General features: G+C 35.7%; 1 protein-coding gene across 1 annotated transcript in view; it reads right to left on the reverse strand.

The window, feature by feature from the left end:
* Positions 1 to 310: 310 nt before the first annotated feature.
* LOC121409558 overlaps positions 311 to 22,821 on the reverse strand; it is a 38,880-nt gene continuing 16,369 nt past the window's right edge. Inside the window, exons 3-6 of the mRNA XM_041601470.1 lie at positions 13,600 to 13,686; positions 12,996 to 13,144; positions 6,441 to 6,510; positions 311 to 346 (exon numbers count right to left, since the gene is read on the reverse strand). Coding sequence (XP_041457404.1) covers positions 311 to 346; positions 6,441 to 6,510; positions 12,996 to 13,144; positions 13,600 to 13,686 — 342 coding nt within the window. The remainder of the gene's footprint in view (positions 347 to 6,440; positions 6,511 to 12,995; positions 13,145 to 13,599; positions 13,687 to 22,821) is intronic.

Raw genomic sequence — 22,821 nt, forward strand, 5'->3', positions numbered from 1 at the left:
CATAATATCTTACAGTAACTATGCCATCCAATGAATAACTTGCATGGAATCCTTGATTCTGATTGGCTCTTGAGCATCATTACATGGTAGTTTCCATTGGATGGCAAAGTTACAAAAAAAAACTCTCATGCAACGGGGACAAGACCCTAAATTGGTGCTGTTCAAATGGTGTATTGGTGTTAGGATGATGACTACTTACTCCAGTGGAAGCCCTGCATTTTCTAGTTCTTGTAATCTAGCTTTCAGTCTTGCTATCTCTTCATCCTTCTTCCTTAATAATCGATCCCTCTCTGCTAGGTCTCTCCTCAGATTATATGCAACTTCTTCCCAAAGATTCTACCATGACCTAATAAAAAACAGCAATGAGAAAAAGAAAAAAAACACATGATTATGAGCACCAATTCTCTCTAAAAGCAAGATCATAGAACTGTTTAAAAGCGCTGGACTTCTCATACCAGAGAAATACTACTTCCCCATTGCAACACAATAAATTATCACTTTTAAATTGAAAAGCATCTGCAATATGATAAGTTTCTTCCCAATCATCTCCAACTGTTTTATAATATCAATCATATTTGTCACATGTTTTACAGGTATGATCTCGCTCCAGTGGTTAGACCTTATCGCCTTCCACGGTAACTTCACCACATTAAGTGTACATGCAAGAAGGTTGTAACTACAACTGATTATTCACCTTGCTTCCTGCCTTATGGCAGGCAACTCATGATAATGTCCTAGCTTGGAGATTCTACAGCACTGATGAATTAACTTAGGCTGGATTCAAGCGATGTTTGTACCGTCTATTTTGGATTTGTCATTAAATTTCATGCTCTTACATTAATTTACAAATCATGACAATCTAGAGATGATAATTGACGAATCAGAGTCCAATTACCATTTAAGTACATCTGTAGGCTTCAACAACAGATACATAAACAGTTTCTGGAGTCTATTTCATGATGAGTTGCCATATTAAAATTAAAAAGCAAATCCTATAAAAAAGAGGCTTCCAGAAATGGCAAAGATACAATAGTTTGAATGAAATCTTTATGAAACAGGCCTCAGGTGTCTGGCTAGTGAGTAGCAGAAGGGAAAAACTAAGATACTGTGAATTTTCCCCCACATGAATGTACAGCACCTCCCCTCCCCCCACCCTAGAACATTTATTGTATATACATAATAGAATGAATGAATCTGTCTGTCGTCATGTAAGAAAAAATGTAAATGGAACAAAATTTTAATTCAGAATGCCGTAAGAGCTTTTACACGGGCTAATACCTCAATAGCTTTTTATATCATTTTCACAGGTTTACCGTATAGTGTTGTCAAAATCAAATAGTGATGATCTGTTTTTGCTTTAAAAATCATCAGTATTATCTATATTGTATTATATAAAAATGACAATGAATTGGATTGAACCGCAGGGTTGAATATAATTTTGATTACTGGTACTAAATATTGAAATGTAGAAAAAAATGGCTCTATTTTTCCTGTAATATTGCATTAAACATCTGATTACCGATTTCCTTACATGACTAAGGACCCCTTGATGAGATCAAGCATATCATTCATGAATATCATCACTCCCTTGACATTTATAAAGAACTCTGTAGGAGATCAGAGGCTTATTTCAAGGGAAGATCAAAATGGATTATTTTATAGGGATATCGTCACTTTCCAATGAGCTTACCCTGGATATTAAAGCTCATAACCTGTCAAGAAGATTATTGTACATGATTTTTATTTAGACAATATTCTCTGTAACATAAAAACTGAGTGGCAGTATGTGAAAGTTTGTAAAAATTTGAATGTATAGGAATGATAATATCGAAAGTGGTGATGAAAATGATTATGTATAGTGGCATCATGGTCTAGTGGTTTATGACTCTCGTCTTTCGATCAGAGGGATGTGGGATCGAATCCCAGCCATGGTGTGTTTTCCTTCAGCAAGAAATTGACCCACATTGTGCTGCACTCAACCCAAGTGAGGTGAATGGGTACCCGTTAGGATTTATTTCCTTGAATGCTTTAGCGCTGAAATGGTGGCTCAGCTACAGCCGGGGTAATAATATGATACAAAGTATCAAGCACAGTAGAGTATTATAATTCACATGTACAAATAATGAATGTTCATGAGTGCAATGGACAGAATACTTCATGAGGTAAAAGATGAAATGATCCATTCAACGAGGCTACGCTTCATTGAATGGATCATTCATTTCACCTTTCACCGAATGAAGTATTCTGTCCATTGCATGAATAAGAATAACATTCATTATTTGGTTTATATGACACCTAAAAATTTATTCTTTTTCATATGAAATTTATGCCTATTTATGACTTTCGATGCATAATATGGTCATGCAGTACGTGCTTGGTCTGCTGATATACGACATGCACGCTTCAAAACCAGAGTACAGTGATTTTGTGGTGACTGCTGTCTCGGTGCGTGCGTGCCATGGACAAAATCATATGGATCCAAAATTGCACGATGAATGGATCCAAAATTGCACGATGAATAGATCCAAAATTACACGGTTGATGACGTCAATTGATATCAAACAACCAATCAAATGACAAGGATCTATCTAGGTGTCATATAAATGCATAGTACATACTGTATATGTAGCTGTGCTATATATGGACCACATTATTATTATTTTTTATTCAAGGAATCAATCATGCCAGATACTCCAGGTATTCAACAATGAAAAAACAATTCTCAATCCATTCACAAACCATCCTCCAAAGTGTTGATACAGAAACATTGGAAGATTAGCCAGTGTTTTGTAGTTAATTTGGAGGGCTAAAGTACACAATTTAAAAAAAAAATTATACTATGATAATATCTAAAAAAATCAAATGAGAATTTCAAAGACTATGAATGTAAAAATTATGTACCTGTATTAGACAGCCAATTCCAATCAAAAACAATAAACACATAAAAAAATCAATGATTTTGGCTTCTTGGGCTTATCTCAGCAGGACAGAGGGAGGATCACGTCACAAGCCGACGAGTGCATTACAACTTTAATGACATCTCTGACGACATCTTGCTCACAATGCATGAAAACACAGCAGACCTGCACACATAATTTCTTCTGCGGCCATTGAGCAATAAACTGTCAGAACTGTTTGAGAGGGAACTAGAGTATAGATTCCTCCTAACGTGATTATACTATCAATTGGCAAAAGCTAATTACACGTAGTATGTGTACGGTGACCTGGGACATGTTGATCAGTTTTGATCACATAGTTTAATGCTTCAGTAATGAAGAGACCCATATTACCAAAGGGCAGAACTTATTAAAACTTGAGAGACTGATCTGCTGAAAGAGAGGAGGAAAGATAGAAAGAGATAGAGAGTGAGGGGAAGAGTTTAAAGTGCAGAGAGAGGAAGGGGTTCGTAGTGGTAGGGAGAGAGAGAGAGAGAAGAAAAACTAAAATGATTTCCTCAGACTTAGTTCTAATAGAATACAGTAATATGTGCAAGTAATAAGTCCCTAAATTTTTAAATACTGAGAGAAAGAGGAAACTGATTATGAAATCAATGGAAGAAAAGGGCCCTTTTGTTTAAAAGCATTCATTTTCAGCCTGAACTATGAAATGGGTGTTTACTTCAATAAGATAATGTCACACAAAGGTCAGTCATTTGCTAATATATTAACAGTTCATGGCTTTCAAAGAAATGTATTTAAAATACCAGAGATTTTGGTGGAGAATGTTCGTATTGTTGCTCTCCAACAAAGTGTATCCCCGTTTACAAATGAGTGCTTTCTGTAATTAAATTTTGCAGATGGATCAATTGTCAGATCAGATGATAATGTAGTTTCAATTAATCATGTGTTAATGATCTAGGTTAAGCAAAAGTGAGAATTTCTATTTGGACATGACAGTCTAAAATTGAACATTTTGCCCTTTATCATCATGACGGAAATAAGATTAAATGGCAGTTAAACCAAGTACATGTACATGTAAGTACGAGACCAAGTGATGCTGGACCAAACAGTAATTAGACTAAATATTTAGTAGCCTGCAGAAGTTAAGTCATGACAGTGAAGACAATCTCAGATTTAGACCATCTTCTAGTACACCAAGTGGATACAAACTGCTACATTGTAAATCTTCCTTATTCCCAGTGTACCCAACCCCCTCAATTATTTGCTAGTACATACATATCATTAACACTTAAAAGAGAAGTGTCATAAAGCAAAAGGGTATCAGAGAGTGACAGAGAGACAGAAAGAGAAGGAAAAAGCAAAAACAACGATAAATCTCCATAAGATTACACTTCACACCCAGCCTATACCTTATTACTCGATCAGGCTACCCATTCATCTCTTCACCTCTCTCACATCCCTCATGCTACTCCAATTGCCATCAAAGATTTTCTCATGCAATATAGAATCTGTGGAAGTCATCAGGATACCACAGGCATATGATAGGAAGCGGGATCCTAGCAGGGTTTTAGAGGATGCTGAAAGCCTTAACACATCTACAAACTAGATGGAAGTGTTACGCCCAGATCTAAATCCAGATAACGGGAGTCAGGTTTCACGAGGCATCTTGTCAGTGACTTTCACTGACAAATCCTGCTATCAGCCAATCAGATTCAAGGATTTCAATAGCTTATAACAACTGTTGGTAAAATATTACTGTCAAAACTGTGATGAAATGCTCTATAGATCCAAAGCTAGAATACAGACTAGGTGGAATAAAGCTAGGATGACTAAAAATAGATGAATTTCATGAGATGTAATAAAAGAAGGACTTAGCCCAGAGGAGATCATGATAGATCTATATGTTTAATATCTTTGAGAGTACCTCATGATAAAGTCTACCATTAATTAGTTTTATCTGTCATCTGACTGAATGTAATAAAACATGTACATGTATATGAGTTTCGTAAATATGACAAAAGAATGAAATGCATTCGTAGATGCTCTTTAAGAATTTTAAATCATCATGTTATCATACCATTAATATTTTCATTCTACTTTTCTTTCCTCCATTTGTTTTTCAGTAAATTTAAGATTTATTTGCAACCAGAAAACTTCAATAATCCCTGGGCCATGGATATGACACCATAGAAACGTAATTGAGACCTCTGTTTTGTTCAAAAGTTTTACTATTAAACCATGGTCCCAAAGAATAATCTTTCAAAATACAACTTCCTTCAATATTAAATGTTTGCATTTAAAACTGATGAAAAATCACTTCCCCTGATGCTTGAATTATAAAAGTCTTTGACCCCATTTACATTTTACACATGGTCCAGTTTCGAGTCGGCTTCACACCGGCATCAAGCCACCTCAAACAAATCACGAAAGTGTGTTTACACATAGCAGAAAAGTCGGTTTGAGGCGGCCTCTAAGGCGGCTTCACAACCCCCCTCTTACACAAACGTACGACCGGCTGCAGGGCCACTTGAAAGCGCGCAATACCAAGATCAATACAACAGAGCTAGATCATGACGTATCCTAATTATTGCGCAAGCCAATGATCATGTGGCTCCCGAAAGCTGACCTCAGTCTACTTTGTGTTTGCATATACAAAAAGTGGCTACACGCCGCCTCAAAGGTCACCTCAAACCACCTCCAGAGGTGGACCAAATTGGGGTGGCTTCAAGGCTGCGTCAGTCCACTTGTGTATTAACACATACGTTCAAGGCAGCGTGAGGCCGGCCTCATGCCGCCTTCACTCGTTAGTGTACAATGTAAATGTGGTCTTTGAAAACCATGTTCCTAGGTCAAGTTCTATGGCATCGACTGAACACAGCTAAATGTAAAGAGAGGGGAATGAGAGGGTAGATGAAACATACCTTGAATGAAAAAAGTTGGGGGAAATACAGAAATAGGAATGTCAATGACTCACCATTGGCATTGGGGAAGCCTTTACTGTTGAATGGAATTAACAAATAAAGATCAAGCAAAGGTAGATGATCGGTGAGGTAAGGTTGATACATGATTGATTTTCAAAGTCAAGTTTACCTCAATAAAACGTTGATGTGAATAAAAAGACAGAAAAATCAAATAAGTAGAATGCTTAAAATTTCCTCAAGATAGGATGTAAAATATCAAATTAAGTTTTGATATTTCTAAGTTTCACTTTGTAATATTTTCACAAAAATTGGAAATCATACTGGTCATTATTCAATAAGAGACCTGACATCAAACCCCTCATTCTAATATTTGTTCATCATAATTCATAACATAACATATAAAAAATGGTGTGTGAAGTCATCAGTCCTCTTATTCGCATATCACCTTTGTTGGGGATATACAACTGTTTTGTGAAAATAATTGAAAATTGACAATTTCACAGCTTTTTTCTAAAATTTTCAGCGGTTAACTGATTTGAATTTTCTGTTTTTGTTTGGTATAAATTCTTGTTTGGGTGGATTTGACCTATAAGAAAGGGGGGTATAGGAAGCAACTTACCCTGCTCTCTTCCAGACTGTCATGAGGTCCGGGTGGATCATTCAGACACAGGAACTCTTTGACTGGTGCACTGTAATACAAGATATATAGAATAAAGGTCAGATGTGACAAAGTGAACATAGTGGACATCACAGGGAAGTTTGGGATTGAAGTGTGGGTTAGTGTACAGTTGGACAGGAGAAAAATGCAAAACCCTTAAATCATGGTCATCAATCAGTGTAAGCAACTCCCCCCCCCCCCCCCGAAAATGGAATGGAAATAAAAGAAACCGTGCATTCTTTGTCATCAATAAGAAAAGCAAGGGGGGCAGTGGCCAAAGGAATTAGACCTATACATATCAAAAATATATCACAGCTTTGAAGAGCTCTATAGGCTACTATCAATGAGAAGCCTTGGCTCAATGGCTGATGATGTGCCACCCTCTCTGGATCTACCAGTGCATTTTAGGGAACTATAAATATAAATAATACGAGATTGGTCTTCCTGATAATTCAAGGCACAAGCATTCATCAACCCTGTGACTCAAACATTCTAACAGGCCTGTCAAGAAGTAATAATGTCATCGGTTTTCTATAGTTATACTATAGAAATGCATTCAAATAATTGAAATACCATTTGCCCATGCACTTGAAATTGTGATTTCAAGTGCAGTGACTGAAGCCAATGCAGCTATGCTTCAAAGACTGGGTGAATAAGAAAGAAAAGTTCAATTTTCAAAACAATTTCCCCCAGGGCTGACTTTGATGATAATTCTGTTACTTTCTGTAATTATTCTGGCATGATTTATTAGGCCTGCATGTTTGTGAACTGCAATACATGTAGGTAATACCTAAAGTGTCATTACATTCATTGTAGAATACTTATTCACTTTTTCTGTTCTTAGCATAAAGGTGTAAAGGACTACCAGCATGTTGTATAGAATATGCAAAAAAAAACATATTATTTGAATAAGTTACATGTACTCCTTTGAATATTGGATAAGTTTAGAATTACATGTACCAGTATGTTGCATAGTGTGAGGAATATTTCTAGGGCTACGGTAGTAAGATTAGAATAAGAAGACATTATCGACTACTGAAATGTGTTAGGAGTTTTGAAACTTTCAGGGAAATTATGTTTAAAATACTGCCCTATATTTTCTTGGTAGACTACATGTAGGAATAATGTTGTAAGTTAGAGCAATTACGGGATCGGAGTTCGGTTCGGAAGTTTTGCTCCTAAAATCGGAATCGGTTCGGATATCGGATCGGAAGATATTCAAAAACAAAAAAATACATTAAAATTTGTATGTGGCCGGCGCGTGGACAAATGCGGCACGCTACACTGATGGCAGAATTTGTTTTGATCTCCGACAAAAGCGGAGGAAGAAGATGATGATTTGTTTTGATCTCCGACATAATCGGAGGAAGGACAATAAGATAATGACGTTCCAGCGCGCGACACTACCGCCGATCAACGATAGGCGTCTTCTCTACAACATCGTGGTGATGGCGGAGGTAATCGTAAACTCTTAAAGGTCGCATGACCTCCCGAAAAAGACGCATTATTATCCAGAGTTGTTTACCATGATATTCACCTTCTCTACAACATCGTAGTGATGGCGGAGGTAATCGTAATCTCATAAAGGTCGCATGACCTCCCGAAAAAGACGCATTATTATCAAGAGTTGTTTACCGTGATATTCACCTTCTCTACAACATCGTAGTGATGGCGGAGGTAATGTAAACTCTTAAAGGTCGCATGACCTCCCGAAAAAGACGCATTATTATCCAGAGTGGTTAACCATGATATTCACCTTCTCTACAACATCGTAGTGATGGCGGAGGTAATCGTAAACTCTTAAAGGTCGCATGACCTCCCGAAAAAGACGCATTATTATCCAGAGTGGTTAACCATGATATTCACCTTCTCTACAACATCGTAGTGATGGCGGAGGTAATCGTAAACTCTTAAAGGTCGCATGACCTCCCGAAAAAGACGCATTATTATCCAGAGTTGTTTACCATGATATTCACCTTCTCTACAACATCGTAGTGATGGCGGAGGTAATCGTAATCTCATAAAGGTCGCATGACCTCCCGAAAAAGACGCATTATTATCAAGAGTTGTTTACCATGATATTCACCTTCTCTACAACATCGAAGTGATGGCGGAGGTAATCGTAAACTCTTAAAGGTCGCATGACCTCCCGAAAAAGACGCATTATTATCCAGAGTTGTTTACCATGATATTCACCTTCTCTACAACATCGTAGTGATGGCGGAGGTAATCGTAAACTCTTAAAGGTCGCATGACCTCCCGAAAAAGACGCATTATTATCCAGAGTGGTTAACCATGATATTCACCTTCTCTACAACATCGTAGTGATGGCGGAGGTAATCGTAAACTCTTAAAGGTCGCATGACCTCCCGAAAAAGACGCATTATTATCCAGAGTTGTTTACCATGATATTCACCTTCTCTACAACATCGTAGTGATGGCGGAGGTAATCGTAAACTCTTAAAGGTCGCATGACCTCCCGAAAAAGACGCATTATTATCCAGAGTGGTTAACCATGATATTCACCTTCTCTACAACATCGTAGTGATGGCGGAGGTAATCGTAAACTCTTAAAGGTCGCATGACCTCCCGAAAAAGACGCATTATTATCCAGAGTGGTTAACCATGATATTCACCTTCTCTACAACATCGTAGTGATGGCGGAGGTAATCGTAAACTCATAAAGGTCGCATGACCTCCCGAAAAAGACGCATTATTATCCAGAGTGGTTAACCATGATATTCACCTTCTCTACAACATCGTAGTAGTGATGGCGGAGGTAATCGTAAACTCTTAAAGGTCGCATGACCTCCCGAAAAAGACGCATTATTATCCAGAGTGGTTAACCATGATATTCACCTTCTCTACAACATCGTAGTGATGGCGGAGGTAATCGTAAACTCTTAAAGGTCGCATGACCTCCCGAAAAAGACGCATTATTATCCAGAGTTGTTTACCATGATATTCACCTTCTCTACAACATCGTAGTGATGGCGGAGGTAATCGTAATCTCATAAAGGTCGCATGACCTCCCGAAAAAGATGCATTATTATCAAGAGTTGTTTACCATGATATTCACCTTCTCTACAACATCGAAGTGATGGCGGAGGTAATCGTAAACTCTTAAAGGTCGCATGACCTCCCGAAAAAGACGCATTATTATCAAGAGTTGTTTACCGTGATATTCACCTTCTCTACAACATCGTAGTGATGGCGGAGGTAATCGTAATCTCATAAAGGTCGCATGACCTCCCGAAAAAGACGCATTATTGTCCAGAGTTGTTTACCATGATATTCACCTTCTCTACAACATCGTAGTGATGGCGGAGGTAATCGTAAACTCTTAAAGGTCGCTTGACCTCCGAAAAAGACGCATTATTATCCAGAGTTGTTTACCATGATATTCACCTTCTCTACAACATCGTAGTGATAGCGGAGGTAATCGTAAACTCTTAGAGGACGTATAGTCAGATAGTCGTAAATATTACCGCGCATGTCAGCGTGTTCAACTAAATCTTAATTGCCTCCGCTTAAGGTCGTCTTTTCGTTGTTTTTCTTCCTCCATTTTTTGTCGGAGATCAAAACAAATTATCATCAATTATCATCATCATCGTTTTGTTCTTCCCCGATTATGTCAGAGATCAAAACAAATCATAATTTTCTTCCCCTTTATCTTCTTTTCCTTCCACCGCTTTTGTCTGAGATCAAAACAAATCACCAGCGCATTTTGACGGCAAACATGTCGCCATGTGTTTTTTTTGTCTTGTTATGTTTTGGTTTTTCCGATCCGATTTTTTCCCCACTGGTCAAAAATCGGAGTTCGGAAAAATGTAGAAAAAAGGGGAAAATCGGATCGGATCGGGAATTGGAATAAAAATCGGTTACGGCATTATGTAGGAATATTACAAAAATTCATTGTAAATATAAAAGGGCAATTGAGTTGGAGAAGAACACGAAGTAGACAAGTCAAGATCACAAGTTGAATAATCATGTACATGTAGAGGCCTACCAATGTAGTCAAGCAGCTCTGTTGACTACAGATATTAAAAACCTTTTGATTTCACTTGATGTTTATGGCCATAGAGTATCAGATTGTGAAATTCATGGGCACATTTTCAATAAATATAATTCATTTAAAAAAAAAACGCTTTTAATAACCCAGATAATCTATTTCAGATGTCCAGATTATCAAAAAATCCTATTTAACCAATTTTAAATACTGTTTGAAAATAACATGCATTACATTACATGTACAACTGTAGGTTCCCTCTAGATAGTATATGTAGGCCTACAGAGTGCATGTATGAACTCACCAACATCCAACAGAGTAATTCATTATGCATGCAATGTCTGAGACAAGGAAATTTGACAGGATGTCAAATAGATATCCATTACAAAGAATATCAATCTTAACTGAACATCAGCCAAGATGTTTCTTTCATTCTAGTATGGCTACATTCACAAAATGCTTTATAAAAACTAAAAATATAGTTTTGAAAGATGCTAGCTCAACACCAATTTTCTTTAACACAGGTAAAAAAAAATGTTTATTTCAAAGAACATTTTAATGTAACTACAGTCAGAAATCTTCCAACCAGTTCTTTTATTTCATAAATTCACAGTACAGTTGATTTTCTGTTATAAACAAGCTAAAGAAAGAACAGCCTTTTATCCTCCACCAATTGAAGTCAGTCAACAAAAAAATGAAAGAAAAAGAAAATGAAAAGAATTTATTCCCAGTATGGCTGTATAAAAGATGACTTGATAATCTTAGAGCGACTGCCAAATTTCTAATTTCATTCTCAGTTGCATATATCCCATCTTCATTAGTAAACCACTGATAGGTCATAGCCTCACCATACAGTGAATTATGCATAACAGTCAGGCCTACATCATATACTGTACATGTAATATTATAACAAAAGTGAGTACATGTACACCCTGACAAACAATGATAATGAATATTAAGGGGCAAGTCCCACTTAACAAAAAGTTGGCTTGAATGAGAGAAAAGAGAGAAATCGAAGAAGCTTTTAATATCACTGACAATTTCATGAAAATCTGATGTACAATGTAAGAGAGTTATGACATTTGAAATTTCAAATTTTTCACATAACAGTTACGTGTATATGCACATCTTGTTGGTATGGAAACGAGGAAACTGACAATGTTTCCCACCTCACTGTTTCTTTTTTTTACTAGTTTGTATGAAATATTTTATTTTGATCTCATTGTTACATGAAACAAGTTCTAATGTGATTACATGTAGATGAAGAGTCTTCTCATTGTCAAAACTTTACATAATTAGTGTACGAATGACAGACAATTTGTAAGCAAAGTTTTAAAATATCACAACTCTCTAATATCACAACTGATTTTTATGAAATATTCAGCATTATGCTCTTTTTATTTTTTTTTCTCCTCTATTGAATTTGAAATAAAATCTTTATAAGGTGGACATGCCCTTTAAAGCTTTTTTATACAGCTTCCTTTCATGGAAAGCTGTAAAAGAGATATCTTGCCATTTCTTCTATAATTTTTGTCGAAGATCTACACTGAAAAGTTAATGTTTTAGTGAGGGGTATGCCCCCTTGTGATGCATACTGTAACCACTTCAACCACTGTTTATGAATATTTCAACCTTCAGGTTTTGATATTCACATCACCCCAAAATGACTTTCAAATGACTTGCTGCATACATGTAGCTCTATAATTCACAATGCATCCATCTGGAGTGAAATAATTTCCACACATTAGACGTAACATAGAAACTCTTCATTCAGTCTAAATTTGGTTCATATTTCCCCTCCATTGGCAAGCCACACAGCCAAATTAGGAAACCTACTCCCACGAGTGAGAAAAGTGTGGCTCTGACAAGAGGGTTGCCCTCATGATCACACCCCGGACAAACCCCCTAAATTCCAGGACAAACCCCAAAGGAGAGGAGAGAGGAAGAAATGCCTTGATTGTCTGGATGATGAATGTGAGTCACATAGCGGTGATATTCCTGGTTCAAAACTGGTTCATAGGAAATACCACGAACATATGGTGAATAATAAGCAAGAAAGCCAGCATAAGCAAGAAAGCCAGCATAAGCATGAAGTCATTTCAATTTATGTTGAAAATCTGCCCATATTAAAAATTTCAGCCATTAAACTGGTTAACGATACAGTAGTATTCAATAAAATTTCAAGGCTTTTCAGCAATCGAGAGACAATGAATGTTTGTGAGTTGTAAAGATTTGCATAATTAATGACTTTAATCATCTTGTTACTTGCATAAATATCTTTTTAAAAAAAGCCACTTTTTGTGTTCATCAGGTTTTAAATGGCCAAGATCCTGTCGGGAAGATGGTCAAAATAGCCAAGTTTAGTATAGCTTTATATTCACATCATTTGCTCAAATTAAAACAAAACTATTTCATCCTCAGTTTGAGAAAGATTTGGAAACACTCATCGTATGATACTCATTATGATTTGGTATGGCTTACACACAATCTTCATTGGATAAACTTACCTCTTCCTAATCTCTTTGTGACCGGTGATATTGTTAAGAAAGGCTTGGAGACCCAGCATGCGATCTTCCAGAAAGATGGGGTCAAAGTTATTACCAAACCATCGCTTAGGAGGCAAGGCCAGGCGGAAACATGGGTAGAGAATCTTCAGCTGTTATGCATATGGGACGGAAAGAAAAATAAAAACACGATTGAAATGAAAAGATACACTCTTCAAGTTCAGCATGTTCTTTCACTATTATTAAGAAGAAATTTTCATAAGTAGTAAAATTTTGTCCATGTTTGTGGGTCTGTAATGATGCAGAAAAACAATGATTTTAAAGTGAGATTATATTTTTCAATCCATTCATTCCTCTTTAAATAAATGCAAGCAAAGAACAAAATCTGATATTCAATAAATTTTCCTTGATACCAGTAGTTTTTTTAATTTGATTTTAATTCAGTGGTTCAAATTTACATTGTTTTGGGCAATCTATGTAAATAAAAATTTTGAAAATAATTGATACTCATTCACTTGAAAGCAACGATATTAATAATTATATGAAAAATTGTTAGGTAATTTCATTCTGCCTGATTATAAAAAAAAGGATAATTTATCTCACTCACCTTCATATTTAGTCTTGTGAAATCTGTGTATCTCCGGAAGATGAAATATCCTTCAGTTGCTGTTTTCTGCACATTTAATTTGAAAACCTATTGGGGTATCAAAAAAGAAATATGTTAGAAAACAGATTTTGTCATAAATATTTTGGTTGGTGAACTTTGTGTATACAATTATACATAAATGATTTCAAAGATTTACCTTGGGAAGACAATGGCCAGAATATTTAGCTGGTCTGAAAGATTGAAAATATCTTAATTCCAATCTCAGTTTTTAAACTTTTAGTGTCTCGCGTTGGGCCAATTTTTACATTTGCACAGCATGAAAATAAAAAAGAAAACTGGTCCTGGGAAAGGCTTCACTTGGTGTCAATCAATGTGATTTCTATGGCCATTCTAAAACTTAATTACTTGCTTGATAGGACTCCTTTCATTTTCTTACATCTTGCTGGCCACAATTCCAGATTCAAAGTTAATCTCTGACCCCCCCCCCAAGAAAAGAGTGATCTGAAAAATCACTGAACAGGAAAATACTGAGAGATGACTCTGACTTTCTGTTAAAACAAGGAATTCATTCATACAGAGATAATAATTTTTCTTTAAATTTTATAGTCTCCTAAGGTATAATTTGCTGGTTGGTAATTGAAAATAATAGAACTAAAGAGAAATGAAAAGTGAAACTACAGTATCATACTAATAACAGAAGAACAAAGAATTGATTAATTGGTTTAATTATGCATCCCATCTTACAGTACTTTCATTAAAGTCTCGAACAAGAATGTGTAAACATACATAATCAAGGTTAAAAGCAGTCTTGGGCAAGAGCTGCACATGGATAAGATACCTTCAATGTTATGATATGAACTTGGTTTAAAAAACTCTCATATCATAACCAGATATTAATAAGAAAGCGAAAGTACATACATACAGAACAATTTTCATTGGTAATTAAAGGAGAAATAAGAGGAAACGAGAAGGCTTTAAAAAACCCATGATCCATCAAAGACCAAGACATTTTTTTAAAGGTGTGAATTTGTGACATTATATGGAAACAGTTACCTCATAATTTTATGTTGATATCAATTCCATAATACCCATTTTTTATATTGTTCATGATGAATAAAAATTTCCATTTCTGAATGGAAGGGAGTATGAAATAATGTGTCAGATGAAAGAATGAAACATAAATAACAACACTTCATATTCTCTGAGAAAATGACGAGTAGAATTTATAAACCAAAATATCACTTAGGAGCTGTTTCGTTATGGCATAACTTCAGAACTGTAAAAATCCATCACCACTTAGTTCTTTGGTGGATTATCGATAAAAATTCAGTTTTCACCACCTTTTTCTGCTTACATGTACATGTCATACCAACTAAGTCAGGATGAACCTACCCTTAAATATTCAGGACCAATAAAACTGGATCTTTCCTGGACCCAGGTACACCATCAAGAGTCGAGGAAGCATAAATCAATTTTATTTCTTTACCACGGATCATGTAAAAGTGACTGATGTCATAAATCTCATTGATTTATAGGCAAATTATGCTTTCATATAGTGAGCCTGCAGTACTTAAAATGATTTTATGCCAGATACTGCAGAGCTATTGAACTGTTATGCATGCAGCTATAAAGCCTACTTTTTTGCCAAATTAACTAAATACAAAAAGTACAGCTCTAATCACATTTTGTTCTGATCCTTTTGTACAAGTTTTCAAATTATACATGCATTCATAAATCCGATAGTGATACATGTTCAAGTGAATTACACTGCTTGACCACAAAATAGGAAAAGATCCTCTGAAAATTTCTCTCTTTTTAAAATTTCAATATCAATCAAACTTTTAATATTATTCATTTAATCTTCTTAAAACTTCCATTGATCTATTTCCTTAATTTTTTTTCTTTCATATGAATTCAACCAGTTTCAAGGGATTCATTCTCATTTCAGTTTTAATATTGTAAGAGTAGAAATAATCAATATATGTTTTAAAATAAGAGATATAAGTTGAACTGTATAATCAAAGGGTTCACTAACCCAATACTACTTTGTTTATATCTACTTCATCACTACGTCACACTCACAAGGTTTCTTCCATGAAAATGACCATTCCGGACTCAAGGTTTCTCATTCATACTTGGTTCTCTCTTTCTCTCTCCCAGTCTCTCTCTTCCACTCTCACTCACTGTGGTCTTTCTTATCACACCCATTTCCTCCTTACCCAGAAATAGTATGAGTCAACTGGTCCAAGAACATAGAAACATTGTGATTGTCATACCAAGTCCAGGGTATAAATACAGTTGTACAAAATAGATATTTCAGATAGATTTTGGGGTTATTGAGCTACCGCTCCACCCCGCATAAAATCTCACAGTTTGTTCTCCTGGCCCATCCCATGGCCGTAAACAAAGGAGTCCTATAGCTTTCACATATCCTGTTATTTATATTTCTTCATTGTATACTTCTCATCAATATTACATCCTTTCTACCTTCAAGAAAGGGTGAATAAATATATTATATTGGAACTGCATAATCATCGTCTTGTCATCTTTATTCGACTGTAACACTAATATATATATACGCCATCGAACGCTACCATAACTACGAATAATTACCAACCATCATTAAAACTTTCTAGTGTTACATTTGGTGGCAGCGGTAAACGGTTTGCACCTTATGCTCGGATTTTTGTCTTCAAACCGTTCCTGTGCGTTTTAATAACATACAACCTCATATCGATGATTTCGATATGCTCATCTAACTTGGACGCTTTGCTGAGTTTATTTGTTTGTTGTTTAGCTGAATGTACTTCAATTGGAGAAATGCCATTTGGTATTTACATACTTTGGAACTGATCATCGTTTATATGTGAACAGGAGTTCACATGAACTATTTTCATCTGTATTTTATATTTTCTTCGCATTTTGATTGCTTATATAATTCTACTTGTTTGGACGCTTTCCTGAACAAATTCACACATTGTATGTAACTGGAAGTGCCAAAACTTGTTTATTTCTTCGTTTGGAGCTTCATTCACGTCTCTTTTATGATACCATCACCAGACTGGTTCCTGCGAAAGAATCTCCTGCGCATCAAGTTTACTTCTCTAAGATCTACTTCATCTAGGGAATTGTGATCATGGTTCATCAGTGATTCAGACATTATTTTATTTCACCAATATTCGACATCTCTATACTCCCAACTCTTCGTCTTCTCTTTTTCATTGCTCCTTGACTTTGTGCTGGTGAGAGAGGGTCATCATTCTGGATTGCATAACTTGTGATTGCTGCAGACTTTTGATTTGGACATATTTATGTTCTTTAATATATTTATATCATATTGGATTTCATGGTCTGAGTGAGTCCTTTCCATTATATACATATGTAGTTCCAATTATGAATTTTCAATTTTTCATTCATTTACTTTGCAGTTTCCTAGATAAAAATGAACCCATTAAGGCGAGGTTCATTGCAATATCCTGAAACACCTCATATTGTAGTAACGTTTGAGAATTCACTTACATTTCTTCCCGCACAAATTCATGCAACCTCACGCTATTCTTACATTAGCAAATACGTTGCTGATAACCTACCCTGCCTTCAAGGTTTAGACGCATCAGCTTATCTTAATTTGCAAGAAGCTAGAATTGATGATCCTAGAATTTGTGGGGCAATAGCTACCAGAATCCATTCTGCAAGCATTTCATGGTCAACACCATGTTTCTTTATTGTAGTTGATACGCTCGATTTCCATGTAATTCTAGGGACTGATTTTCTCGACAGACTTAAATACCGCGAGTCCTTCTCTCTGACTTACACACCAGCTAACAATCCTGATTTCAGTCCTAGCATTCCATATTTATTTTGTGAGCTGATCAAGGAAATAGATCCTGTCAATGGGTCCAACCCTCTAAAAAGGCCCTCTGATTTAGACAACGCTTCCACCTCATCCCAGTCCCATTCTGACACTGACCCCTGTGAGAGGCCCCTTTCATCTGCCCCAGTTACTCCTGCTACTGATCATGAAACCAGTGTTAGTGAAACTGACCCCAGCACCAAAGGCTTTGATCAGTATGAAAATGCTGACCTCCAGGATCCTTACCATATACCATCTAACACTTTGAAACCAATAGCCACCAATTCCCCTCCACCACATCTTCCTGATCCCTCATCATCTCCTGACGACTCTTCATCCCTGTGCCTATTAGATCCCGACTCCTCTCGGACATCCCCTATTTCTCAACCTCCTAGTCCTAGTCCATGTCACTGTGATGAATTGCTTCCTGTCTCTGAGATCCCTCCTGACATTAAAATTCCTCAGGGCCCTCAGCATATAGATGTACCCATCTCATCTCCTCCTCTTTCTCCTCTTCCTTCCTCAACACCTAATATGATTATGATTGACTTTGAGGAAGGTAGTCATGATTTTGATGCATGTTCTGCTCCTTGTACGTCAACTCCTCCTCCTCCTTCTCCCACTCCCACTCCCCCTCCTCCCCATTCTACACCACCACCTCTCCCCAATATTGCACCTGTAATGCAATTGAAGACTTTAATTAACGAAACACCAGCCTTGGATACCGATCCTGTTGATCATGGTATGATCTTGAATCCCGATCTCATGTAAGCACTGGTAATTCCGAACTGCCCCTGGTATCATTGAACACTATGGTCGTCCCCACTAACATTAGGTCAGTATCTTCTCGGGACGATGTTGCCCTGGACGATCTTAACTACTTGTCACAAGCAAGTGATATTCACACCTTCTGCCATCTCTCCTTCAATTTCCCTGATCCACTCCCATCCTATGGTCTACACCATGGATTCACTTCCCTCATACTCCCTCATGGTCCTGGTCCTCCTCTTATTACATGTTGTTGATAACAAATTGATAGATGTATCTGGATAACAGGACTGGATTGACTTTGACCATGATTCATTCCGTACTTACTGTATTTCTTGTTTTCGTTAGTTTAGTTTGTTGGAAGTGTAGACATTTACTTCTGTTCAGGAACTTATTTTATTCGACAGTTTATTCCCTTTTTAATGAATCTATGCAAATTTTTATGTAAATGATTGATAGCAGCAATAATGGTTAAAGAAAGAAATTTGGATGATTGGCCACCATCTAATGCCTTTACTGTCTACATTTCCCTTAGATTGTTTTATGTTTTTTTAATAGTTGTCAGATAGGTTATTTTGTCTTGATTATCTTTCAAATTGTTTCAAATTTTCAATTTCATTATGCAATTCTATTGTTCACCATTGCAAAATAATTATTTCTCTAACCTTAAGTTCCATATTTCCGATGAAAATATGCCTTTTGAAAATCTGTTCTATTGTTTATAGCCAGAATTAATTGCATGTGTTTCATGTAGATAAATGGTAATTAATTTTGTTGATTAGATCTTATTACTGCTGTTTTAGAATTTTTTCATGTACAATTTAGTTTTTATGTTTCCATGTTATATCTTATTATGTTCAGTAATAGGCCTACTGTTTGTTTGTACGGAGCTATGGTTCTAGTATAGAAATTGATATTATCTTAATGTTTGCTAATATGTTTCTATTGCTATCTCAATTTCCTTACAACAGATACGTTACTCACAAGTGCAACACACTTGTACATACATTTGATAATTCCAACAAAATTTCTCTATAATAAGATTTTAGCTCCCAGCTGTTGTTCAGTTTATGACATTAATCTGGTCAGGTATTGAGTGATGTTTCTTGTCCAGAACATGCAATTTCAAGATTTATTTTTTCAAGATTTTTTTTATATATTGGAGTAACTGCTCCCTGACATAATATACACATTTGACGAAGTATTTATTTTCCATATATTTCTCAATCTCAATAATTCATAGGCGTTTTGTTATTGTCTATTTATAGCACAGTTTCATTTTTGTTATACTGTAATAAAAGCTTTGTTCTTATTTTTTTGATGTAGTTTAGATGTAACCTTCATTGATTCGTGCATTTTGTTCTATTTACTCGCATTTACCTTTCACTATAAGTTTAGTTCCATTATTATACCATACATTCAACTGACCAAATTTTACTTTATGACACTTTCCTTTGTAGTATCATGTACTGCATGTTCTAATGTTAACAGAATTCATTTATAATTTAGAAACGAGGACGTTTCTTTTCAAACAATGGGACGAATGTAAGAGTAGAAATAATCAATATATGTTTTAAAATAAGAGATATAAGTTGAACTGTATAATCAAAGGGTTCACTAACCCAATACTACTTTGTTTATGTCTACTTCATCACTACGTCACACTCACAAGGTTTCTTCCATGAAAATGACCATTCCGGACTCAAGGTTTCTCATTCATACTTGGTTCTCTCTTTCTCTCTCCCAGTCTCTCTCTTCCACTCTCACTCACTGTGGTCTTTCTTATCACACCCATTTCCTCCTTACCCAGAAATAGTATGAGTCAACTGGTCCAAGAACATAGAAACATTGTGATTGTCATACCAAGTCCAGGGTATAAATACAGTTGTACAAAATAGATATTTCAGATAGATTTTGGGGTTATTGAGCTACCGCTCCACCCCGCATAAAATCTCACAGTTTGTTCTCCTGGCCCATCCCATGGCCGTAAACAAAGGAGTCCTATAGCTTTCACATATCCTGTTATTTATATTTCTTCATTGTATACTTCTCATCAATATTACATCCTTTCTACCTTCAAGGAAGGGTGAATAAATATATTATATTGGAACTGCATAATCATCGTCTTCTCATCTTTATTCGACTGTAACACAATATATATATACGCCATCGAACGCTACCATAACTCAACCATCATTAAAACGTTATAGTGTTACAATATCAATACAATATCAATGTAAGGAAGTGAAACCTGAGCAAACAGGAAAGGATCCAATATCTACATGTTAAGAGGAAACTTATAAAAAAATAAAAGCATTGTATGATCAATGTTCCTCTTTAATGTTGTTCGATACTTTATAATCATCGTCAAAGCACTCAGCAAGCTTTGAGTATTAGGGTAAAGTATCTAGTTGCAACATGTTTGGAACTTTCTAATATAAGATGAGGAAGTGAAAAGTTTTTGTATGTCTATACCTGTGCAGACATGTAGGCCTACAAATAATCATCTACCCTGGATGTTAGAAAGTACAATTCAAAACAATAATGTGTGCACCGAACCATTTAAAATGCAAGAAATGAGAAGACAAAATTGACTCTTCGTGCGCTGACTGTAAACTCCCATGTTCTGCATTATTTTAGCAGTTTGCAGTGAACCCTCCTTCTACATGATATGAAACTCTGTTAATCAGAGGGCCATATCTTTAATCTAAACATATGAGGTGTTGTGTAGCAAACTCGTGTTTTAATGGCTTTCTTGACATACTGTATAAACTTATATAAGAAAGCATCTAGGATTTTTTCCATAACATCTGTCCTTTTACATTTTAAACAAAAAATTAGCCTGCTTTATTAATTTTTTTTTTTGTGACATGATTTCTTTTATTGAAGATACTCGTGATAATCTGACAAAAAAATTATCTATACCACAGTGAAAAAGAAAATGGAGTAAATCCTAGCATGGTCAAAGTCTTTCTGACAAAAGCACCTCTTCTTCATACAAGTAGGTGCAATGATTGAATCATGTACATCTAACTCCTAACATGTACATGTAACTCCTAACAATTAACCTGACCTTGGTAATGTTTGTGAAGAAGATGGTTTTATTGATTTCTTCTCTTGTTTTTCAATGAACTTCCTCCGTCTGCTGGTGGATTATGGATGTATTGATTTTTTTACTTGTAAAGAAGGTACAACAACTCTCCCAATAGTGGTTTTGAAAGTGAATGTATCCAAAACAAACAAAAATATGAACATTACAAAAGGGGCATCATAGGGAAGTATGTGCATGTTTTCATTCTCAGGAGAAATGGAGCATCATTATCAAGTCTTTCACCAGAGTGAGTAGAAAGCAACCTTGAGCTTAAACCTAATTATGATCACCCAGACAGCAGATTATCTACTTATCCTTAAACACTTCCCCCTTCCTTGTTATAGTATTTACACATCCATAATCATTTCCCTTTGAAGGAAACATGATATCCTACAGTATGCTCAGAAGCAGAAGGATGTCTACATGTTACCCTGCGCAGAGTACATGAAATGCCACTTTTGCTTTTACATTGGTGGAGGTTCATGTACTATGTAGAAATTAGGCCTACAGAAATTGGACCTACATTTACTACACATGGTTCAAAGATGCTGACCTTTAAAATGTCAAGTCCAACCACAAAACAAAGATTTTATAGAGAAACAACAATAAAAGCATTTTGCAATATTAACAAGTCATCAATATTTGAAAAAAAAATATATAAAGTTTCTTTTATTTTCACAAAACAAAAATGAAAATAGCTCACTATGGGCAATGCAAGTGAGATTGCTGATGGTGTCAATCACACTATTTAAAAAATGTTTCAACTTTTTCTCTCATTAAAAAAGTCTGATTGTTATAAAGGGTGTATACTACTGTGTATAAAGAGTAATTGTGCATGAGCCTACAAGTATGACAGGATATTCACTGTGTGCAAGATAATACAAATTTCTTCCCCTTGATTATATAGCCCATTCACGAAAAAAAATTTGTGAAACATCAAGTTTTATTGTAAATTTAATCACAAATTAACAAATGATATGGTACTATTCATAAACATATAACACATAATTCATTCACAAAATAGCAGGAAAAAAAATGCTGAAGGTTTGACAAAAATCCATCAAAGAATTAAAAAAGTTACCTGGTATTAGAATTTCAATTATTTGATTTGTGACGTCATTTTAAATAAAATAACATATGGGGCAGCTGCTCGTTTATGACGCCACAAATCCAAAATTTACAATTCTAATATTAAACTTTCTTAATCTCTGATGGATTTTCCTCAAACCTTCACCAATATTTTCATCATTTTTCTGCTATTTTTACAACAAACTATTCTTCAGGGTGAATTTCCCCTTTAATTGTTGACTCCGCTGCCGCCGCCGTCGGAAATATATACAACAGTCTGAGCAGGGACGTGAGTACATGAGGTGCCCTACAGTGTAAATCCATGTAAATTTGGTCAATGGTACAAAGGTACTTCAGGAGATAAGAATTAAAATTAAACGACCTCTTGACGGGCAATCTGATGGTTCATAAAAACAAAGATTGCAGTTTACTGTATTTGATT

This window comes from Lytechinus variegatus, chromosome 2 (genome assembly GCF_018143015.1).
Source record: "Lytechinus variegatus isolate NC3 chromosome 2, Lvar_3.0, whole genome shotgun sequence".
Lineage (NCBI taxonomy): Eukaryota > Metazoa > Echinodermata > Echinoidea > Temnopleuroida > Toxopneustidae > Lytechinus > Lytechinus variegatus.